General features: G+C 35.0%; 1 protein-coding gene across 1 annotated transcript; it reads right to left on the reverse strand.

The window, feature by feature from the left end:
- Window positions 1-6851: 6851 nt before the first annotated feature.
- LOC131079053 (histone H2B.6) lies at window positions 6852-17824 on the reverse strand. The gene is made up of 2 exons (XM_058016935.2): window positions 17285-17824; window positions 6852-7409 (listed from the first exon to the last, which is right to left on the reverse strand). The coding sequence occupies exons 1-2, from the start codon at window positions 17733-17735 to the stop codon at window positions 6988-6990; spliced, it is 873 nt and encodes a 290-aa protein (XP_057872918.2). The 5' UTR covers window positions 17736-17824; the 3' UTR covers window positions 6852-6987.
- Between the last annotated feature and the right edge of the window lie 7011 nt (window positions 17825-24835).

Here is a 24835-nt window from a genome sequence, read left to right on the forward strand (position 1 = left end):
GAAGATTTCAGAATTGGTAAGGATTTTCTACGATAACACCAGTGCAATAAACATTTCTAAGAACCTGGCGTTGCATGCTAGGACAAAGCACATTTAGTTGAAGTATCATTTCTTGAGAGAGAAAATACAAAGTAAAGACGTGTCACTAGAGCATGTATCTACTAAAGAACAACTAGCAGATATCTTTACTAAACCTCTATCTAAGGCTACATTTGAGTATCTTAGAGGTAAGTTAGGGGTTGTACCCCTACATGAAGTCAATTAAGCAGGTGTGGAAGATATCAGTCCTAGAGCTTATTGAAGATCTTGAAGCAGGATTGATGTAGAGTGGAGCTACTCCACAAGGGGAGCAACTTGTTGCAGATCGGTGAAGCATGGAATGGTTAACCTTCACTTTGGCATTGTTGTCAAAGGGGGAGAAGAACTGTATATGATTGAATAGCCAGTTACCAACTGAAGACATGGAGATATAGTTGAAGGAGAGTATATGGAAAAATGTAAACCAAGATTCCTATACCTGTGTATGTGCATTACTCTCAATCATCACAATCAAAGGGTATTGATATTTGTATCGCCATCAATGCCAAAGGGGGAGATTGTTGGCATTGCATGTAATGGAGTTGTATTGCAACCGGTAATGGAGTTGTATTGCAACCAGTAGTGATGCAGTAATGCAACCGATAGTAAAGCAGTGAAGGCAACCAGTATTGGTATTGTTATTCAAGTAGAGTGATCAACCGGTAACCATAACCAATTGATAAGAAAAACCCTAACTGATGGAGCTTGGTGAATCGGTTGTGATGATCTATGATCGAATAATGATTGGAAATGAAGATGCCACATATGCATGATGCACGTGATGAGTTTCAAAGTGGTTTTGGTGCATGAAGATAACTGTTTATCTTGGGAATGAGCAAATGCATAGCATGAAGTGGAAAACGCGTGATGAGCTATAGGATCCTATGCGGTGATCCAGGAGCGGTTGAAGTTGTCTAGAACAATGTGTAGTTGATTTCTATGTAATCCAATGGTTATGATTGAACCGATATGTTTGTAATCTTTATGAGAATTGTAGGTTTTGTGTTGTGTTACTGACCTATTGTATTTATATTTAAGGTCGATGAGTTGTTTGTAATTGTGTTGGCAATTTGGTTAAGTGTGGTAGTGTGATTGTTGTCAAGCTAGAAGGAGTGTTTGTAGAATGTTGTGAAAGCAGATAGGAGCATAAAAGGATCTAATTAAGCAGAGCAATGCTATTACCATATCAACAAAGACCCTGTTGTTCTCTAACCATTACAATAGTTAAATCCCTTAATCGGGTAAGCTTTTACAGACTTCTTGTTTAAATCCTCTAACCAGGTGATCCATTAGCTTGGATTTGAAATCCTCTATTGAGGTTACCTCTAATAGGGTATTGCCTTTAACAGGGTATTGTAGTCAATCCCTTAACCGGGTGGTCCCTAACTGGATTTGTTCTTAACAGGACATCATTGTATAAGCTTCTAACAAGGTGAACTTCAGAAGAGTTCAAAATACTTGGGGGTATTCATCCCCACCATGGTTTTTTCCATTTGGGTTTCCATGTGAAAAATCATTGTGTCAAGTGGTGAATGATTTTGTGGATGTGTTTTGATATGGTTGATATGATTAACTAGTAGATCCACTTAGATATGTTTAGATGACCAGAAGTGTCTGAAATGAGCTATTACTGATGTTAGTAAAGTGTTTTAATGTTTTGGTCAAATGGTATGTGAGTTTCAAATCTGTTACATTGTATCATTGATGTTTTGGTCAACTAGTAAAGTTTGACAATGCAGTTGAAGTTTTCGATACAGTGACTAAACCAATTAGTTTAGCAAGTTATTTCTAAGTTGGGATTAAGTTTGGTGAAATTTTAGTTTGTTTTCTATCAACTGATTCACCCCTCCCCTCTCAGTAGTTGACCAGATCCTTATTGTTTCATCTTATTATTAGTTAAGGGATTTTACTGTTGTAATGGTTAGAGAACAACAAGTTCTTGACCGATCTGAAAAATAGCACTTCCTTGCTGAATCAAATCTTTTACCGCTCATATCTGCCTTCACATCATTTTGCAGACACACATCCTAGTTTGGCAACAATCACTTCCACACTCTATCAAATTGCCAACAACTCATTGAATCAAATCATCGACCTTATAAGCAAATACATTAGGTCGGTAACACAACACAAACCCTACAATTCTCATAGAGATTACAAACACATCAATTCAATCTTGACCGTAAGATTACATGCAATCAACTTCACATTCTTCCAGGCATCTACAACCGCTCCTGGATCACCGCACTTTGAATCTTGTAACACATCACGCATTTTTCACTTCATACTATGAATTTGATCATTCCCAAGATAAACGGTTATCTTTACATGCCAAAACCTTTTCAAAACTCATCACGTGCAACATGGTTACGTGGCATCTTCATCACCGATCATCATTCGGTCATAGATCATCACAACCGATCTCCAAGCTCCATCGGTTAGGGTTCTACTTCTCAACTGGTTAGGGTTACCGGTTGATCTTCACTGCATTATTACCAGTTGCTTTTGACATCAATAACAACACTATACTTCTTCAATACAATCTTCATGCATGTCAACACTATACTTCTTTGACATCAATGGCAATATGTCTAACATGATTGCCAACTACAAAGATAAATCTAATTAACCAAAAGACATTAATATAAACTTAGGAAACTCCAAATAATATTTTTGTTATGTGCAAGAATATTTAGTTGCATTTATATTTACTTTTTGATGCATGAAAATCATTTGTTATAAAATCATATATACGAATCAAGGATGACACTATTTATAGGATTAGGACATAGATGAAATTGGGATAATAAGCAATAGTCATGACTCTCATTTTCTTTAATTTATATTGAAGCAGTCATAGAAGAACTATCTTGAGAAAATGGGCTCTAGAAAGGGCGACGTACCCATATTAACAATGCACATCAAATAGGTAGTTAGAAAATAAAATTACATATTAAATACAAATTGATCTCATTCAGAAGAAGGGTATGTAGACAAATTGGAAAATGAAGAATATTCTTAGTACTTAGGTAAATAAGTTATGGGGCTTAGGATGCATTACAGAATGATTGAGTTAATTAATAATACAAGATCAAAAAATTACTTGATTAAGGAAAGGGATAAAGACTCTAATATAAATATCAATAGAAAACATGGTAGTCTCCCAATGCTTAGAAGAATCCTCAAGGAGGATTGGACTTGTACTTGGTAGGATGCCCAAAGCTCATGCAAAAGTACAAGATCTTTTAGTTTTTCAAAAACTATTGTTGGTCTTGTACCTAGTTAGTTGCCTAAAACTCGAGGAAGGCTAGAGATCTTTTGGACTCACAAAAAAAAACTTAGCTAGTACTTTGGGTATGGTATATTTTTTTTTGTAGGTGACTCGAGACTCAAATTGGTCTTAATGAGTCAAAGGCTTTGGACATAGCATATATTTTTATCCTTATCCTCATTTATCTTGTACCGTGATTATGTTACCCATTCTATGAAGGATAGAAACATGACTCATAGGATCATGATTATGGAATATTCTATAAGAACAAGTGTGTCTAGAGGATAGAAGAGCTTAGAGTGGCTATTGTGGATTATTGAGTATTCAATTAAGACTGTTGAACATTAATAAGATAATAAAGAACTTTAACAAAAAAAGAGTTTAATTAGAGGTATAACTAAGGGTTGTTGCACTCCGCTTTTGTAGTTTGTATTTGATTCACTTCTTTTAATAAATAAAGGGAAGAGAAATACATTGATAATTTTGATTCATTATAGTGCATCAATATCTTGTAAGAAACTATTTTTGGGTTCACTTTTATGACAACTCACATCTCACAACCCATGATTTATTTTAATATTAAAATGTTAGGACGATTGTGTGGTAAGTCACGTGATTGGTCAATATAAAATGTGGTGGGCCTCTAAAGAGCATTTGTTGAATTAGTGAGAGGGATATGTGATATTTTTTACTTGCTATGACTAATTTTGGGTTAAAAGGAATCAAAATGCTTGCTTATTTTTATTCTATAGTTTATTAGCCTTTGATTTTACAGTGGCTTTCTTGTAGTACATTTCAACTTTGTGCTAAAAAACTAAATCTTATAGTTCACACTAACTATGAGATGCACATAAATATTCATTTGACATTGAGATTCAATCATAAGGAATAATGGCACAAACAAATAACTTTGTATCCTTGCACTTATTTAATGTTGAAAGATGAGTCTCTCAAGTTCAACTTCATACTCAAATCAACCTTGAGATGTCTTGATGAATTTGTGGACATCTCCCAATACATTCAAGGACCCCTAAGTTGATGATGTACAACATCAATACACAAAAGTTAATAAAATAAAACATGGGTGTCCCATGTTGTTACAGTAATTGAAACCCTAATAAAACCATCTTCTTAGAAATTAACACATTGAAAGTTCTATTGTTTCCTCGTTATTTAATGGTCTCTTTGCATCTTGTTTCCAAAGTAAAATGTATCCTATTGCAAATCAAATAAATCATTGGGAAATATCAAGGTAAAGGATTAAGCCCCTTGAGCAAGGAATCTAAGAATGCATACATGTTTATACATATCTAGGATTTGAGGCCATTGGCTATAAGTCATTTAGTAAATAATCTAAGGATATTGCTAACACTCCCACAATTTTTTAGGTAACTTCTCTAACAATAAAAATAGGTTCCTCTCATCATTCCTACAAAGAGCTTTTTTGCCACCAAGTCTTTCATTGGTGTTTTGGACAATTGAGGATCATATCACTACCTTTAATGCTTTTTCCATGGTAGAGCCAACTTTTTTATTCCAATTGCTAATAAATTGTATTTCCTTCTTTAATGATTCTTAAACAACCCTTCATGCATCTACTATGAAATACATTAATATTTATCCTCAAGAAGAAAATTTGCATTGAATTGTTCTACTCATTGAAACACCTTAATTCCCACAACTACATGGGTGTTTTGGGCCATTAATGGCCACATAACCATTTTTAACATGGTAGATGAAATGAATGAGGTAACCTTTTTGTTTCATTTAGTGTCATTCTAATTGTTAACAAATTATATTTCCTTCTTTTATATTATTCTTGAACACCTCTACATGCCTCTATTATGATATTTATATTTCCTTGTTTTATATTATTCTTGAACACCTCTACATGCCTTCTTTTATTATATTTGCATTGAATTATTCAAGCTAACACACCTTAATTCCCAACACTTGCATGGGTATTTTGGACCATTGAGGGCCACATAACCACTTTCACTTTCTTTCTCATGGTAGAGGCAATGAACAAGGTTAAAAAATTGTTTCATTTACTGTCATTCCATTTGATTAATAAAATTAAATTCTCTACAACTTATGCCACAACATTATTGTTATGATAGAATCAATTGGTGTAGCTTTACAAATTTTGTTTTGTAAGTGTAACTAGATGAATATATATCACTAACACCTCCAATGTCAATCAAGTTATAAATAGGGCCCTATTTCTTCCATTCTAAAGTCATGAAAGATTCAACATAGTTAAGAGGTGTATAAACAATTTATATCTATTTATTATCATAGCATAACAATGTGAATCTCTATTATTAAAAAAAATAAAAAACATTATCCATGCAATTATGAATTTTTTACATCAATATTTCAAATCACTTCACAATCCTCCATCTAGATGATCAATTGAAAACACTTAATTTTATAAATAAAAAAGAAATGGTAAATTAGAAAACCACAACAAATAAAATCATGATTTTATAAATAACACAATTAGAAATCCAAATTTGATGGAAAAAATATTATTAAAAACAAATAACAATCAATTTTAAATTGTAAATTATAAAAAGGAATAAAATATATACTTCCATTTTGAGCATCTTCACAGCTCTCGACCAAAGCGCTTCTTGAGCATTTTGCTCCATTTTCTACTGTGATTACCTTCAGCAATCAATTATAATGGATTGTTGAACAGGAACCATAAAAATCATAAAAAGTACAAAGTTGCCCTAATTCGTGGACTCCTTGAAAATCAACAAACCAGCAGGCAATATAACAGATCAGACAGTTGCGATAAAAATTCAAATTTCAAACTGTTGCAGGAAAATGGATTGGAGCTACGAGATCTACAAGAACCACACAGTATTGAATGCCTGTTGACTATGGAACTGATTTATCATTAAGCGAGCCGCTGAATTTAGGGAGCAGAAAATTATCTTTACACTTGATCTTAGCATTCTGTTACCTTTGAATCTTAACACGGCCTAAAAACAGAGCAATGAAATCAGAGGAAGAATGAAGCACGCCACTAACTAGGGGAAAAGACTCAGTAATTGAGCATGCACCAATTGTTGTGAGGATTGTTGATACCTTTTGTTTCAAAAATTGAACAAATAAAATCTATTGTTTGAAACAAAAAATATTATTTTTTGTTAAAAAATGCACCAACAGTTGTTAGGAAATGTATCAATAGTTGTTAAGAAATGTACTAATATTGTAAAAAGTAACCAATCAGGTGATGTCATGTCAGCTGCACAACTATTGGGATTGTCAATTGGTTTTGGGAGCTGTTTTGGACACCTTGGCAAAAAACATGCTGATGTGGCATCATATTTGATAATGTGGCTCTAAAACCTAGTTATAAGCAGGGACTTGCCAAATAAACTGCAGTAAAAAAATCAGAGATTTGAAATTTCTAAGTAGAATTTTGAGAAGCATGAAATTAGTGTGCACAACTACTGGTCCTTTCCCCTACCCTACAACCAAAATACAATGAAAATTAAAGAGTGACATAGCTTATAGCTTTCAATTTACCGCAGCAACGCAGCTAAAGGAAACTGCAAATCCTTTACAGAGGTGGTGTCAACAGACACCGTAAAAAGAAAAGAAAACAGAACGATTTAGACAAATCAACCGGAAGTGAACTTCGTGACGGCCTTTGTACCCTCCGACACGGCGTGCTTGGCAAGCTCACCAGGAAGGGCCAATTTCACGGCCGTCTGCACCTCTCTGGAAGAGAGAGTGTCCCTCTTTGTGTATTTTGTCAGCTTTGATGACTCTGCGGCCAATTTCTCGAAAATGTCAGCCATGAAAGAGTTCATGATGGACATGGCCTTACTGGAGATGCCGATCTCAGGGTGAACCTGCTTCAGCACTTTAAATATGTAGATCTTGTAGCTTTCCACGCTCCTCTTCTTCCTCTTCTTCTTGTCCCCGGTACCCTTGGCAATCTTCTTTCCGGCCTTGGGAGGGGCCTTCTCCTTGGGCTTCTTCTCCGCCACAGCTGTGGGAGTCTTTTCCCCCACCGTTTTCTTTTCAGCGGGCTTCTTCTCTGCCTTGGGCGCCATTGCTATCTGAAACACTTTCAAATCAAAAACACAGACAAAGATGTTAAACGCTCTTGAATGATGGAGAACAGACTATCGATGATCATTTTGCTGTCTATTGCGGTTTATATACTGTCGTGTCCTCTTTCTATGATTGGTTCAATACGCACACCACGGATCGTAGTATTGTCTAATCCTGGTCGTCCATCTCTAGTTTCGAATCGACGGTCAAGGTTCAATTTTCAAATTTTAGCCCCGTATTCGCGCTTCTTAAGATTGTATAACTTCAACTTTTTCCTTTTTCGGATTGGTTTGGGCAAGGTTTTTTTAATGCAATGACAAGTTTAATTTATAATGCGATTAATATTCATTTGTGTTTTGTATTTATTTATTTGAAGAATAGGTTTTGTTTTTTAGTTTTTTTTTTTTTTTTGGGTTAAATTTACAATTTGGGAGAGTGGTCTAGTTCATTTTTTCTATTGCAGAAATAATTTTTTAAGTTTTGAAGTTTAAATTTAAATTTTGAACCTACTTATTTTCCCTCCACTTAGTCATTATGTGCCAACTTAAAGTGTGAGACAATTTACTTGCACCTTTGAAATTGTTTTTAAGAACTTAACCCTAATTCATTTAAAACATCTAATATACCTATGGAATAGTCACCTCTTATGTACATCAAATAGTTTGAAAAGAATTGTCCAAGGAGTTGAGCTTAATTGGTTAAAACACTGGGTTCTCACTGTGGATACCCAAGTTCAATTCCCAATAGGGACATCTAAAATGAATTCTAAGTTGTGACTCTTGGCCTTCCATAAAAATGGGGAAGGTCTAGGGTCAATCTAATCAAACACAATAATAATATTAATAATAATAATAATAATTCAAAATACTGGGGCTTCGGCCTATTACACAGTAACATCACATCAACATTTTAGGGTGTATACTATGAATTTGTTATTTTTTATTATTGCTCAATGTTGTTGACTTGACATCCTTACAAGGTTTGACACATGAGAGGAATTATCCTTGTCACGTGCAAACCCTTAACAATGCAACTGAATTTTCATACAAATTTAGAGTAAAGGCAAACATTTTCAATACTATTTTTTTTTACAAATTATATTCCTATAAAAGGATAAATCTGCAACTATGAGATCATTTTCATAGTTGTGCAAAGCAAACTTGCATTTATAAAAGTGATCCAAATAGACAAACAAAAACTACTAATTCCAATCCATTTTTCTAGTATGCCCTAGTTTTTTATTACACAAACAAATCAGTTTGGCACACATAACAAAGTTAGTTTTGCATTAAACAAAGAGTGGTTTGTATATTTATCATTCTAAACTCTTATTTCTAAGGCACTTGTTTATCATTACTTGTTTAATTAAATTATCTTAAGATTTTGTTTATTTTATTTTGTTACAAAGATTTAAATTTATGGAGCCATTTGTCTCGTGATCTAAGAGAAAAAATGTTATAAGATAAATTAACACCTTGTCTTGAAAAATAAGTGTCCCCACTCTTTATCTCTTAAATATTTAATTATTACCTCTAACATAAACCTCTAGATTGAAAATTCCTAGGTAATAATTAAAAATTTGAACAAGCACCCCTAGAAGTTTGTCCCAAAGGTATCTCATGAGGTATTAGGAGTGCAAATGGTTAGAGCATTTCATTTTAATAGGGTATTTTGTTGGACACACTCCCTTTGAAGCATTCTTTGAGACTGTGTCAACAACCAATAAATATCATATGTGATCTAGCTTGATATCATCCAACAAAACCTAACCAAAGGGTTCTTTCTTTTTTGGATTGTTGAAGCTAACCATGTAAAGGCCATTCTTAAGCATTATCCTTGGTATGTTTGTGTGTCTTTATTGTTCTTTCAACCTTGGATGTTGGATTTGTTTGTTTTAGATAAGAAGCATCTTCATGTGTCAATTTGGTTCAAGTTATTGAATTTATCCCATCCATAATAAAACATTTTACATACGATTGTCAACTCCCCGGGGAGGGTCATTTGTGTTTAGTCTAATCTTTTTTATCAATCTCACCTATAAAAAGCATGTTTATGTTGAGATTTACTAGCCAATGATCTAAAAGAATTTGTAGATATTCAAATTGACGACCTTTGTCACACCTAGTGTGTGTTTTATCTCAATCTATCTAATGTTACGTATTTTAATGTCAAACTACAAAGCACAAAATCAAGTATTTCCCTTTGGAGGCCCTCGAGTCAAATCACCTCCCCAACAGGTTGAGGTATACCAATCTACAAAGGTTCCCTCCTCAAAATTTGAGGATAAATCAATGAAACTTTCTCACCTTAAAGGCAAAAATGCTAACCTTGGTGATTCTCACGCCAAAGGTTGACCCACTTTGGATCATTTAATTGTTAAAGTGTGGCCTACCACTATTTCACGCCCTTTAGATAAGGGGCATAAGTTAGAGATAGAGCCTCTAGAGAATTTTTCAAGCTCTTTTTCTAACTTGTCATGACCAACATTGATTTTGTCTTCTTAGTCAAAAGTTAGAGATAGAGCCTCTAAAGAATTTTTCTAAGCTCCTCAAAGCCGGTCATAGTTCCCATGGTATCAATCAAATTAAGGATAGCCAAAATGCCATCACAATTCTTTCAACCATTCTTCGAGCCTTTGCCAATCATTATCAACAACCCTTCACTATTTAGGAAAAGTATCCTTAAAGAGACAAGACCCTTCAATAATGCCTCTAGATTGTTCCATGTTGGCTTTCCTCCTCACAACAAGACTTTTATAATCAATTTCTCTCCATTGGTAACCTTAATAAGGTTATTCACACTATGGCCAATCATAAGGCAAATGGGTGTGATGGCTTCACTTGTGAGCTTTACAAGGTCCTTCGGGACTATGTTGGTGAGGATCAACATAAATTTTATCTTGAAGCCTGCAATTTCAATTCATCAGGAAAAGTAATTAATAAAGAAAAATATCAAATTCATATCTAAATTTGGAGACTCAAAGGATATTTGCAACTAGAGGTCCATCACCCTACCCAATGTTTCATAAATCTAGAATTGCTAAAGATTTGGCCTTGAAGGTGTGTCACCTCCTTCCTCGAATTTTGAAGCCTAAGCAAATTGGATTCACATTATTTTTATCAAATAAGATTGAAAATGGGCTCGTAAATCTCAACAAAAGGTTATTTTATTGAAAACAAACTCTGCCAAAGGCTATGATTGCATTAAATGGCTATTCATTTTGGCCATGCTTTATTCTTTAGGTTTATGCCCCAATTTATTCAATTGTTTAGCATGCTTTTTGTTGATGCCTAAACTTGCATTACCATTAATGGGTGGCAATCTAATGGTTTTGAGCTTTTTAGATCTATTCACCAAGGTTTCCCCTTGGCTCCAACTCTTTATGTGGTTACTGCTAAAGGTTTTGGTTACCTCCTAATACATTTCATGTCTTGAGGACTGGTTAAAGGTAATGATAAATACCCAACTCTTCAACTCAACTCATTAATAGTCATTATGTGGATGGCTCGTTCCTCACTCTCATTTAGGAGGGGCAAAACATACAAGGGATCAAATGCCTTGATAATTTTTGTAAAGCTTTTGGTTCTTCCATTCAATGGCATAAGACTTGATGCTATGGATAATCCTTCCTTCCCATGCCTTCCTAGCTTAGCTCCTATGATTGGAAATGAATTGGTCACAACAACCAAAAAATAGATTCTTGAGCATCCTATTTGCTTTCCAAGCTTCACACGTGTCCATTTAGCAACTTGTTCTTAGCACAAAAGAGAAAATGCTAGCATAGTAGATCACAAAACCTCTCTCTTTGGTAGAGAAATTCAGGCTTGTTCTAATATTCTTGTGGCCATTTATTTTTATCTCCTTATGTTGGGATCATTCTAAAGCCTCTTACATGAAGTTGGAAAAAAAATTGCATGAATTTTTTGGGCTTTCTAAGAAATTCACAAGGGACTGCATAAGGTTTCTTCGGAATTTTGCTACCTCCCCCAAGATTCTAGTGATTTAAGGATTTTATCCACCTAGTGCTAGGGTTTGTATTTTTTCACTAAATGGATTATTTGTGCCCTTAAGTTGATGCAACCTAGAAAATTCTCGTGTGACATTGCATTACCTCTAGTCATACTTTTGGATGTGTTGTTTGGAAGGGGGTTAGGCTTCAACCCCTTTTCACCACAAAAGATTCAATGGACTTTTATGATAAAAATAATTAGTAGAGTTTGGGAAGCTATATTACCCTATCTCTTTTGGAATAGTTTTGGGATGAGCTTTCCTTCAACCAACGAAATATTTGGTGTTCCCCTATTTTATAAAGCCAAAATTGCATGCTAGCTAGGTACTCATGGATATGTACTTTTATATTTCATGCGAAAGAGATTCAAACTATACCAAACATCTTTTTTAAGGCTTCTATGGGGATTTTGACCTGGAATGAAGCCAAAACCATGTTTCACCTCTCCAATTAAGATCATATAACTTTTGACTCGATTTTTGAGGCAATTCTAATTGATATGGTTCACAAAATTGACATCAATTCTTCTAGGCCTTGGTGGAATGATAAATAATGGTGTTCAAACACTGCATTCAAAAACTTCAAACACTCGCAATGATGCCCTTGACTTTCTCCCCACTTTGAACCAACAATGACATTTGCATTCACTTATTTCAATTTGGCAACACAAATTTCATATCATTTGGTCGACTATTTTGGGACCAAAATTGACCCACTTTTCTTGATGCAATATATTCTTGATCCCCACTGCATTTTCTACAAGGCAATCAAGGTCTCTTAAGCATCTTTTTTGGTTATGTCCCAAAGTTCAAAGTCTATAGACTTGGATCCATGACTTCTTCAAGTTGTTTAGACCAAAACCATTTTCATGGAATATGGTACTTGTTGGGGATTAGTCTTACATCTGTCATAAATTCAACCAAATTTGGTATGTTTTCTAAGTGGATATTATCTTCAATATATGGAAAGAATTTGTTTTGGCTATTTTGGAAATTATTATGTTGATCAACATGTTTCACTTTTTTTAAATAGTTGATTTGCTTCAATGTATTATTATAAATTTAGGTGCAAGCTATCAAATTTGAACTTGATTTTGAATGTGCATCAAATGTTGGCTTCTTCTCCTACATCTTTGTTGGCACTGTGTTGTCATTGATGTCAACCAGTATGGGATGACCACCGGTAGATGAGATGTATGCAACACTGCTATGAAGGAGTACAAGATGTGATATCTTGGATATCACCTTGTGTTGCAGAACACCAGTAAAAGTAAGGAAGATGACCTCAGGAGTCATCAATACACAAGTTAATGCCCGACTTGTGTTTGAACGGTTGTTTATGACGAAGAGGCAGAATGTTATCTGAATCACATCCACACCGGAAGAGAAGATTGAACAGGTCACCGGTATGTTGTGAGGTTGCAAAACAACAGGACTCCCACCGGATGAAGATGCAGTCATCATGAGAAGCAATGTCTGGCAGTGTATGTGCTTACACCGGTTCACATATGCCTGTTTGAAGATATGCTGCACAAACAGGGAACTCACATGAGCAGAAGACAAGGTGTTCCTCCATCAAGTAACTAGAGCTTATCCCCTATATGCATTAAGTGCATTATAGTTTGGTGGGATAAGAGTAAATAGGTAAAGGCAAGAACTTGAAGGATCACTCTAGATCCACCGGTAAATTGAGGGAATGCCTTAAGTGCATGAGGTCAAGGTTATGCAATAGACCGACAGAGAAGGCATGTTGAGATGCTGATACAGTAGAAGAGTGATGTGTTTGTCATTCAGACAAACCGGCTGAGTAGATACAGTCTAAGGAGAATGGTTTGACCGATGAAGGAGTCTAGTGAAGGATGATGACTGGTATCATCAAGAGTGATAACCGGTATGTAAAGCTCATCGGTAATATGAGCAAGGTGCAGAATGCAGATATGGTAAGGTTACCGGTACAATGTGTGGTACCAGCGAGGTTAATGAATCGGCAGGAAAGAGGAACCAGTTGAGTGGTCGGTCGGTGATCCTATTTGGACCAACATGAAGTGCCAAGCTGGCAGTTAGTCGATATGGATGCCACATGGAGTCAATGTGGCGAACATGTGTGTGGATAAAGATGGAATGTACATTGACAAGGTATTTGCAGGGTTGGTCGACTTTAATGAGAAGTCACTCAAATCACAGGACATGTTGCAGAGCTATTGCAAGGGTTTGAGGCTCGAGGTCTGGAAAACAACTACGAGTCAGCTAAGAGCGATTGAGAAGATTGAGGCGATGGAGGGAACAACACGATAGTTCTTTCGTGATTAACCAAGGGATCAACTATTAGGGTAAAAGCAAGTCGCAAGAGATGAAAGGCGTGATCTAGGAGATGCAAAAATGGCAGAGTTGTGCAATTGGATGTCAAAAAGATCAAATCGTGCAAGATCTGATTGGATTTGGTGTGCCTTGAGGATGGTGAGGAAACCCTAACCGCCTGGATATTGAATTGGTTTTTAGAGAGAAAACCTGGCTATAAGTGTGGGGGTTGAAGAGAATGTTTGGTGTTGTTGAATAGAAGAATATGGTGCGATTGCGAAGTTGAAGACTTCTACAAGTAAGAGCAAATCAACCAAGTGCTCAACAAGCATCTATGAAGAGAGTGGGAGTGAGAGAGAACCTGGTTGAAGCATTCAACCGGTTGGAGAGAAGAACCGGTAGTATTCATACCGACAGAACAAAGGTGAAGGAGACTGCAAAGAAGATAGATAGAGAACCGACATAGAGTTGAATCGGTGAAGATCAGAGCAGTGAGGAGGAGATACAATGAGAGGAATTCAGAAGAGAGATAAACTGGTAGGGCTTACCAGCAAAGAAGCAGCAGAGAAGTGAGTCGGTGAAGCAGAGAGGGTATCTCACCTACAAAGTAAGATATGTATAATGGTTGCAAGATTCACTTGTAACAAGATAACTACTTATATATTTGATGTTTACATTGTGAACACTAAGTTGTAGCTCGGTGCAGGGGTTGTAGCTCCTTGGGTTGGTGCCCTAAAGTCAAGGGTTGGTGCTCCTTTGGGTTGTAGCCCATAAATTGGTGCTCCTTGGGTTGATGCCCTAAACTTTGTAACTGTATTTTATTGTGAGGTTGGATTGGAGCAGTACACTCCAACAACATTGCTCACCAAGGTTTTTCCCATCTTGAGTTTTCCTCGTATATGTTGGTGTTATGTGATGTCCCCTTGTGAGTGTGTTTGCATTTAAGTTAGTCTCCTCCATAACTGGTAAGTCTACATTGAGTTAAATCTATCAACCGGTATGCTCACATAGAATTGCAAAAGCGAAAGAGATTTGAGAACCATTGATTCACCCCCTCCCCCTCTCAGCGGTGCATTATGTCTAACAATCTCTTATTCAAGTGAAGACAATTCCTACAAGGAGGTTGGGAACAAATTTTATTGTCTTTTTCTCATATTTTTCTCCTCTTTCTTCTATTGAGGTGGAGATTAAGGATGGTGATGGGATCTCATATCTACATCAAAAGGAAGTGATTATAAAATTTATATTATGTTTAAGGCTCTCACTTGATCTTTTTTGGCTCAAGATTGTTGTTTTTTAAAGCAAGTTTGTGTTTTGATTATGGCCATGGTGCTTCGTTATCTATATAATCAATGATTTGTAACAGGGTTTCAAGTCCCTTCAAAACTTTTTGGTTTGAACCCATTGTTGTCTTTTGCATAGGGTTTTGGGGCCCTTTCAAATCTATTTTACCTCTAATAAAAAATAAAAAGTTGAACTTGAGATGGAAAATTTATAAGTGTTCCTCGACCATTGGGACAATGCTCCATGTGTAGTGGACAAAGTTCCTTCTTCTCCATCTTCCAAGGTCCAGTCACCTCACAAATATTGGCATGAAATGAGTATTTTTTATTGTAGACCAAAATTGACCTACAAGAGCAGTTTATGGTCAATGGTATCATTCGTGGCCTACTTGTCAATGCTTCACCTCCCCATTACCTACAAGAGGAACTTCTATGTGGCCTGCAAGCAATGCTTCCAATTGACATGACTCCAACAAGCTTTTCCTTGACTAGCTCTTATCATTTCACTAGCCTATGCTAATGAATAATAAGAAACTTTAAAAACCCAATGATTGATGTGACCCTCTCAAAGATACTAGAGACCTTGCTTATGCATCGAAAGTCTATTGACTTAAATCACCTCCCACATATGTTATTGCTTTTAGTCACTAGCTCAAACAAAGATTATAAGTCAAGAGTTCTTATTAGGATGATTATTAACCTTTTTACCTTATAAAGTTACTATATTCAACCTCATGGTCTTTGTAAAAGAATTAGTTTCCAATGTTTAGCCTATAATATTTGGCTTATGTAAACATATCTTATGTCAAAATCCATTTTAATGTCTATATTCTAATATACTTGAGCAAGTTATTAAATGATTATATGATTCTAGAACATGTATGTGGTTATGTTTTATCAAATATTGTCTAATTAAAAGTGATAGGGAATAATTATTTGTAATTTTATGTTTTATGCTAATATAATATTATAAAGGTTCTTACAAATTTAAGGGTGCAACTCTAAAAATTATTGTGCCCTAAAAGAAGGTTTAGGACCTCAAGCTATTTCCAACTACATTCTTTTGAATATGAAAGTTAAATTTTATAAAACTAATATAGAAAGTAAAATAAATTATAATTGAATTGTGAGATATAATTAAAGTAATTGCAACATTTTAGAATAATCTTCTTTTTAACAAACAATTTATATGAATTTAACAACATTTGGAAAAGTTTATTTAGAAAAAATCCTAAAGTAAAATAAACTCTACCCATACCAACCACCAACATTTCTCGTTTCTCATAGGAACTATTGCCTTGAAGCTTATGTATAATTTATCTTTACGCCAATATAGTGACATTAACTTGACAAAACTGAATATTTACATATCACTGGTCTTAAAGGCAGGCCTTACAAACCTTCAAAATAAACAGAAATTTATATTAACAAACAACAGAGAAAATTCCGATAAATCATCAATACAAATTCGACCCACTCATCTTTGAGGTAAATTTTTACTTGCAAAAAGCCAGCCATATTTTTTTCTGCAGAAGTTGCTTTACCATTTCCTATTTCCTTCATTGAAAATCAGCAGACATACATAAAAATAAGTGCAGCGCCCTACTACAGAAAAAGCAGCCCTGACATTGTGTATCGGCCAGCAAATATATGAGCATCAATATTGAAAAATGCCAAATAAATAAAAGAAGCGAGCAATCAGAATGCATCTGAAACTAGCACCGAAATAGCTAAACACCACCGACCAGATATCGCCAGGAAGCTTAAACAACAGCCAGTCACAACGATACGAATTATATCACCACTACCAGCAGCCTGCAATTGAAATGACTTATTTCTACCACAATAAATCATTTTGACGCATTTAACCTGTAGGATTTGATTTATTTTTGAAGCTTGTAGTAGCTGAAACAATCACTTGTTTGGCCGAACAGATTTCATCATATGTTCCCATTCAAACTATTAGCAAACCATAAAACCAAAACCCTAAAAAAACGAAAAAAGAAAAGGAGTGATATGCATCAAAATTTCCATCTTATGACATTTACTGCAATTTCTCCGAACAAAAACCCTAATCCACATAAAACACTGTTTATATACAACATAAGCCAAGGTGCGAACAGCAGTGCCCTAGCACCAAACAATGCAAATGCCTGACAAATTCACAGTAGCTATCATAATGCACCGAAAGGAAACTGCAAATCCATTAAATAGGTGGTGTCAACAGACACCTTAAAAATCAACAGAACAGGTCGCGAGACAAATCAACCAGAAGTGAATTTGGTAACGGCCTTCGTGCCCTCCGACACGGCATGCTTTGCAAGCTCACCTGGAAGGGCCAATTTCACGGCCGTCTGCACCTCCCTCGAAGAAATAGTGTCCCTCTTTGTGTATTTTACGAGCTTTGACGACTCTGCAGCCAATTTCTCGAAAATATCGTTCATGAAGGAGTTCATGATAGACATGGCCTTACTGGAGATGCCAATCTCAGGGTGGACCTGCTTCAAAACCTTAAAAACATAGATTTTGTAGGTCTCAACACTTCTCTTCTTCCTCTTCTTCTTGTCACCAGCACCCTTGGCAATCTTCTTACCAGCCTTGGGAGGAGCCTTCTCCTTAGGCTTCTTCTCCGCTACTGCTGTAGGAGTTTTCTCCCCGACTGTTTTCCTCTCTTCGGCAGCCTTCTTTTCGACGGGCTTCTTCTCTGCCTTGGGCGCCATTGCTTCTGGACAACTTTCAAATCAAAAACACGGACAAAGATATTGAATGTACTTGTACAACAGATTCCAGCACACTCAAACGATGATCGGTCTTCGCTCTGTTGTGGATTATATATTGTTGTGTTCACTTCCTATGATTGGTTCAATACACACATCACGGATCGTAGTATCCTGTAATCCTCGTCGTCCATCTCTACTTTCGAATCAACGGTGGAGGTTCAATTTCAATTTTGAACCCCGGATTCGCGCTTCTTGAGACTGTGGTACCCGTCGAAACCCTTTTCCATTTTATCGATTAAAAAAAAAAGTAAATATTTTCAAAATAACCAATAAATAAAATTTGTACATAAATAAAATAGTTCTAAATTGAAATCTATACACATAAAATTTGTATATAAATCAAATAAAGTAAATTTTAAGTAAATAAAATAGCTCCAAATTGATATATCTCAATATTTTTTAGATAGATGTATTTAAGATATCTATATCAGTTTATATTTATATTCATTTTAAAGAAATTGTTTCATTTTTTTTAGTTTTATTTTATAAAAAAATTCTCAGTCAAATTTGGAGTCTATAATATTGACTTAGGTCACTTATGCAATTGTAGAAAAAATCCTTTAAGTTTTAAGTTCAAAAATAAATTTTGGTTCGCTTGTTTTCACTCCACTTAACTATTATATGCCAACTTGAAGTGCGAGATATTTTATTTGCACCTGAGTTGTATTTAAGAACTTAACCCTAATTCATTTAAAACACCTAACAAATTTTAATATTTAGGTTGCCTATTTGGGTACCTTGGAGAAAGCATTCATGAGTCCTCAATCATTTACACTAAGCTACCTATCAAAGCTAGAGTTTTGACCATCTGTTTTCTTGAGTATATTTTTCTTGGTATCCTTGATCCCCAACTTTTGATATTTCCTCATATATGCATTATCAAATTTATAGATGTGAGAATTGCCTCTAATCTAGTACAAGGTGTGAGACATCCTTGACTCGTGATCCCCAATACTTTTCATTGTATTACCTTGTCGAGATCTTGAGTTCAAACATATTCTTATTTAAATACCTTGAGGGATACCTTCTTTGGCACCTTTGATCTTTGAATCTTGATAACTTCATTCACATGTCCTTTCAAAGTTGGAGATGTGAGGATACCCTTATTTGTCCATGACTCTGTTTCCTATGGAGTAGTCCATGATCCATATTGGTCAAGGAAATCATCCATCATTTAAACACCCTCCATCATTGTTAGAAGTAGGAATAGATTAGGTTTAGCTAGAAGTATACACAATTTATTGTTGTAAACTAGGGAAAAATCTTGGGCAAACCTAAATAGTTAAATAATTATAGAATCGTGTCATGCATGTTTGCACATTGTAATTATGCATAAAATGTTAAATTAAAGTATATTTAGGATAATAACATTGATGTTATCTATAGGTGTATGTGAAAGGTGTTATACATCATATTTATAAGAGGTCTTATGTATCTATTTAATATTTGACCTAGTTACAAACATATGGAACAAGTATACATTGAATATAGTTGTTGGTTTTTGCAATCAAGCTTTATTTAATTGATTTAAAACCTTACTAAGGATACCTCTAAGAATACCCTTCTAAGCCTAGTTGAACACGAAGTCTAGCAAGGATTGTCGACTTTCATCAGTTATCCCTTTACCCCTCCTTAATCTATTGATGAACCCTTATTTCACCTTCTTGACAATAAATCCATTACCCTGAAGATTAGAATAGTTATAGGAAATTATGGATCAATAGTTTTCCAAACCATCATATGGAATTGGGGACTTAAGGGAGATGAAAGAAAAATGATGTTGATAGGAGAAAGTCTAGATGTCTAATGTTAAGACAATTTGATACTTTGAGGAGTAAGGATTTGAGGATATAGGTACCAAGGTAAACAGAAAAAAAGGAAGCTATGGAGGGCAAAATATTGTGGAGGTAGGTGTATAAAGAATGAAAAGAAGACATGATATTATGAGAAAATCTATAATCTTACTCAAGATTAGAAACTGACCAAGAGACCTTCATACTTAGAATATAGGACATTAATTGTAACCCATGTTGATTTTATTATTAGAAACATGATTCCTTGAGTAGCCTTTATTAGTATAATATTTTTATTACTTTAAGTATGTTTATCTTAATTATGATATAGTGCATGTGTTATTTTACTTGAGTGATCTATTTTAATTACTTGGATTGGATATGTTAATGAGTTTCACATTCATGGTATTCTATTTTTTTCTTTATCTTTAAAGATTTTGAAACTTGTATAAGCAGTCCCTTTCTTTTTTGTTTTGTGTCTTAGCTTCATTGTTCTTGAATTAGGAGATTATAAAGCTATATATATTTAGCTCTCTTTCCTTCCTATTTAAACATCAAAGCAAGACATTGTGAACTCCTATTCATCTCTTAGAGAATAAATTTATTTTTGGTAGCCTAATTTGAAATAAATTCTATTTATAATTTTATATAATTACTTTCATTGCACTAGATTTTAGGTTATATATTTGTTTATAGACTCTAACGAGGTATAGATCAATTATTGCTAGGATAGTTTTAATAGTTTTCATATTAAGATATTTGAGGGGCTAATAAGCTTTGCATGCAAGGTTCCTAAAAACTATATATGTTTTTCCCTTCAATAGTTGGATGACATTGAGAAACAAAACAAATTAACATAATTTTATTTACCTCTAGGGTTTTCAATGTGTGTTTTTATTTTTTTGAGTGATTCCAACTCTTTTAATTATACTAACAATAATTTAATATGTTCTAATATGTCTAGGAGGCTTCGGAAAGTCAAAGAGGGCCTTCACTTTATTGGATTTGGAGATTGTATGACAAAATAGTTATTGGGGTCTTCAAACTTGGACCTAGAAAAGTTCTCAAATATGAGGCACTTTTAGGCCAAATAGACCTCTCAATTGCATCCAAAGGGCACAATAATCTCAATTTCATATACATTTTACTCTATTAAAGAAAGAAAGAAAAACATAGATTGTATGACTATGTGAACAATGTTTTTGGTGACGAACGATGTTTTTGTCAATGAACAATATTTTTAAAAGTAAACAATGCTTCCAATCGTGAGCACTGATTTTAATCATTGAAAATATTTTTATTCTCCATGAACAATGTTTCCTAATGTCCTTTCTAGTTTTTCAACCATGAATGGTGTTTCAAACCTAGACAGTGTTTTTAGCCTTACCCCTCAAAATTGACATTTTTAGTTTTGTATTTCAATTTTGCAAGGCCCATTCTTACCCATAGGGGGGTTTTTTTGGCGCAACTTTATTTTTAATTTGATTAATAGTATGCCCTACGCAATGGTGAAGTTTTGTTTTTTTGTTTTTTAATTTATTTTTTATTGGTAATAGGCACTTTTTAAGGTGTTGAACACTATTGTTGTTCAAATTCATGAGCACACCAACCCAGTGAAAGTACCAAGCCCGCAAGCATAGCTACCCAGCGGGGATTTGAACCTTGGTGGCGGTTTCACCAAGTAAGTGTTTTAACTGTTGTATAACATGGGTCACCCCGAAGTGAAGTTTTGAGTTTTATTTGTTACTCCATTTTTCTAAAAATATAATTTAACTAGATAGCTTGTTGTCTTGTCATGCTTTTTGGAGCTTTAATCATTCATAAATTTCTTAAACAACCTCCTTTTTAGGTGTTGGTATTTTTTAATCTCCATGTAGCAATGTAGAACATTTTTTTTTACTATGCAAACAAATAATACTTTTACCATTTTGGCCACTTCGGGGCCCTATAAACTCGATTAAATATGTAGTCTCAAGTGCACTGTAATCACACGAAAATAAAGTACTAACCACTATAATATTTGTGGATCTTTTTTGTTGTTGATAGAACTTGATTTAGGTATAGGAACCATAGTAAAAACTAGATCAAATTCCTTAAGGCTAAAAAATGTATCAATTGTTATCCTCCTAATGTCAAAATTAGCTACAACACCCAATCCTTATGTAGCCATAGCCAACTCCAAAAACCAATGGGAACTACAATATCTTCAACATCACCAAATCCTTTATCACTTATAGAAAACATTTGTCACATGATATCTTGTGTATGAGATCTAGAACACAAACATGGAAAGCCTCTAATAGTAAGCCTCCTTCATGTCCTACCAATCTTCCACAAGCATCAAGAAATCCTCCCACATATTCCAACTAATCCTCTATCAAGAAAGAGGTGACAAAGATGACCAATTAATTCCCACGTAGAGGAACACAAGCCCATCCAAAATTCAAATCAACAACGAAAGACGAGAAACAAAAATACCAAAGCACTTAGAGGCACAACAAATGACACACGGACAATAAAAATCCATGATTGCAAGTGTGAGTGAGCAACCAACAATCACCACACAAAAATGGTAGGACACCCCTAATCAATTATAATCTTTCAATTTTCTTGCCACCCCTACATACTCCTCAAGTTCCCAAATCATGGCCCCTATATAGGTTGGGATCATTTTGTTAATTAAAAGTGCTAAATTTGAATATTTTGGGTGCCATTAATGCTCACATGTTTGACTTATGTAATTCCAAATTAATATACTAGTCTTAGGGGGTTTATACATTGGCATTTTATAATCATGAACTAAGATGAAGTTTCATTTTTAAATGGGGTGTTTAATTGTGTATAATTTTAGTATTAAATTCAACACTTTTGTTGCTGGGTCAACTTTAGATAATTATCTATCTTGGAAAAAAGTGATAAAGAATCATTGTCTAAGAAGCAAGAACTATTTTCCTACTTTGTTCGAATTATTATTGATCCAATTGAATATGAATAGAAGAATGCATGGTTTAACAACAATGACATTGTTTACATACTATGTTTCACTATTTTTTAGAATATTATGTGTCAACTTGAGTACATCGAAACATCCCTTTTACTAAACGGACCTTCATCAAGTGGTTGTATGGAGACCTTGATTATTGTTTTGAAAGTGATGCTTCCTTGGATAAGCTTTCACATATTGATGGTATTGCTATGATATATGTCCTCCTCGTGATAGACCATCTATAGTCGAGGACATGTCTTTTTTAACTTATGATACTTCAAATTTTAAAGATTCTTCTTCAAGAGCTTCCATTGATATCTTACAGTGCAACTGCATGTCTTTTTTATTTTAAGGACATTCCAAATATTTCTTCTCTTGTTGCAAATACAAGTTTTCGAGTCACTTCTTCAAGAACTTCTAACGATTCTTTGTACAATCATACTTATCTCCTATTTCATGAAAACTCACATCAAGTTACATCATCTCCTATTCTAGGTTCATTCACTCTCTCTTCTCCTTATAATGTTACTCACTTGACACATCTTGATTCATATTGGTCCAAATCTCACACTTCAATGTTTAGTATTCTCAAATCTTGTGTTAGTAGCCTCAAAATTATAATAAAACATTTGGTGCTCAAGGTGTAAACCAAAATCATACGCATTGATTCATTGTTGGAGGAGCTTCTGCAAAATGCCTTAGGGTTTGGTTTCTGAACTTTGTTGTGTCTCTAAAGTTCATTCAAATGACCATTTGGCAGGCATTTTATATTTGATCACTGACCTTTTATTCCGGTCATCCATGGCTTGAGTTCTTTTCTCATGGGTCCTTATCGTTTGAAAATCGGCCCCAAGTTTCCAGTATTTATTCTCATTCGGTAACTTTAGGATTTGATTTATCCTAAGTACTTGGCCCCACTCATTAGACATCCTATAAACATGAGTTATACACATGTGCTTCAAAGTTATTCTAAAGTGGACCATAGTCTTAAAGCTCTTGACATGCGCTGAAGTGGTTTGCACACCTCGATGAGGCTTTGAGTCTTATCTAACATGGCAGTTCGATTGTGTTTTGCAAGGTATCTCGAGACTCAGTGAGAGAAAGAAATAAGTTTCACCGAGTTTCAAGTAATGATTTTTGGTCAAGAGGATTCTAGCTGTGCAGCTCGAGAGCTCGGTGGATTGCTTCAAAGTTGTGGTCGCTGCAAGACGCGAGGGTAGTATACTCAAGAGCTTGGTGAAGTTATTTCTATGCGTGGGCGAGTGTCTCAGGAAGGTGGTTGCGTAATAACGTGAAGATTGACTCGGTACTCGTTGAGAGGCTTTCCTTCTCCTAGGTAAGCCTCCGAGGTAGTGGAGACAAAACGCTTTGTCAGCAGATGAAAATGAGCCAATATGTCAACTCAGGACGAAACAAGATGGCTCTGGGGATTTCAGCGAGTCCCCGAGTGAGGAAAAGAGAGACTGGTAATGTTGAAGCTACAGACAAGTAAATCAAGGAGAATCAAAGCTTTTGTTGATGACCATTTATGCCATTGAGAAAAATGAATAGGAATTGAGAAGATTAACATGTAGAAGAGTCAAAAGGTAAGGAATCAAGAACGTGAGTTTTATGACTGAAAAACAGGAAGATCACGACAAATCGCCCGCACAAGATTAGCTCCAGATGGGACAATCAGAGGACTTTATGTGTGGTAAACCCAAGGAATTCAAAACGGTGGCATGAAAAGTTGCATGGGTATGGATAATGGATTGTCATTGAACAAGGTTGAACTGGTGGTTAGGGAATTATAGAGGACAAGTTTTAATCCTTTGAAAAGACACAAAGACAAAATAGAAGTTTTATATGTGTAAGCTTGGCTATATTTGGAGCTTCTTCTTTTAGAAGCATTAAGTTTTGTTTAAGTTGGTGACTAATACACAGGTCAAGCAACGTTATAAAAAAAAAAAAAAACTTCCCTCTATGCTTGTTTGAGAACAATTTCAGTAATGGAGTGCTTATATGCAAAGATGGATTGTGTGTTTGCATGGTGTAAATTCTATGACACCGGGTGGAGGATGCTATAGTGAATTGCCTTGTAGCTAAAAGGCTATTGAAAATCCAAAAGGTAGCTAAAGGGATATTGAAAGGCAATTGTAGTTGCAAAAGGCCTTTCAATGGATACCTATCATCATCCCTTCATCATTTGATGACTGAGAGGCAAGGGGAGAAGAGAGGAGAACAATCAGAATAGGAGATAGCTGGCTCTAACAAAGATCTTG

Source organism: Cryptomeria japonica, chromosome 4, assembly GCF_030272615.1.
Source record: "Cryptomeria japonica chromosome 4, Sugi_1.0, whole genome shotgun sequence".
NCBI lineage: Eukaryota > Viridiplantae > Streptophyta > Pinopsida > Cupressales > Cupressaceae > Cryptomeria > Cryptomeria japonica.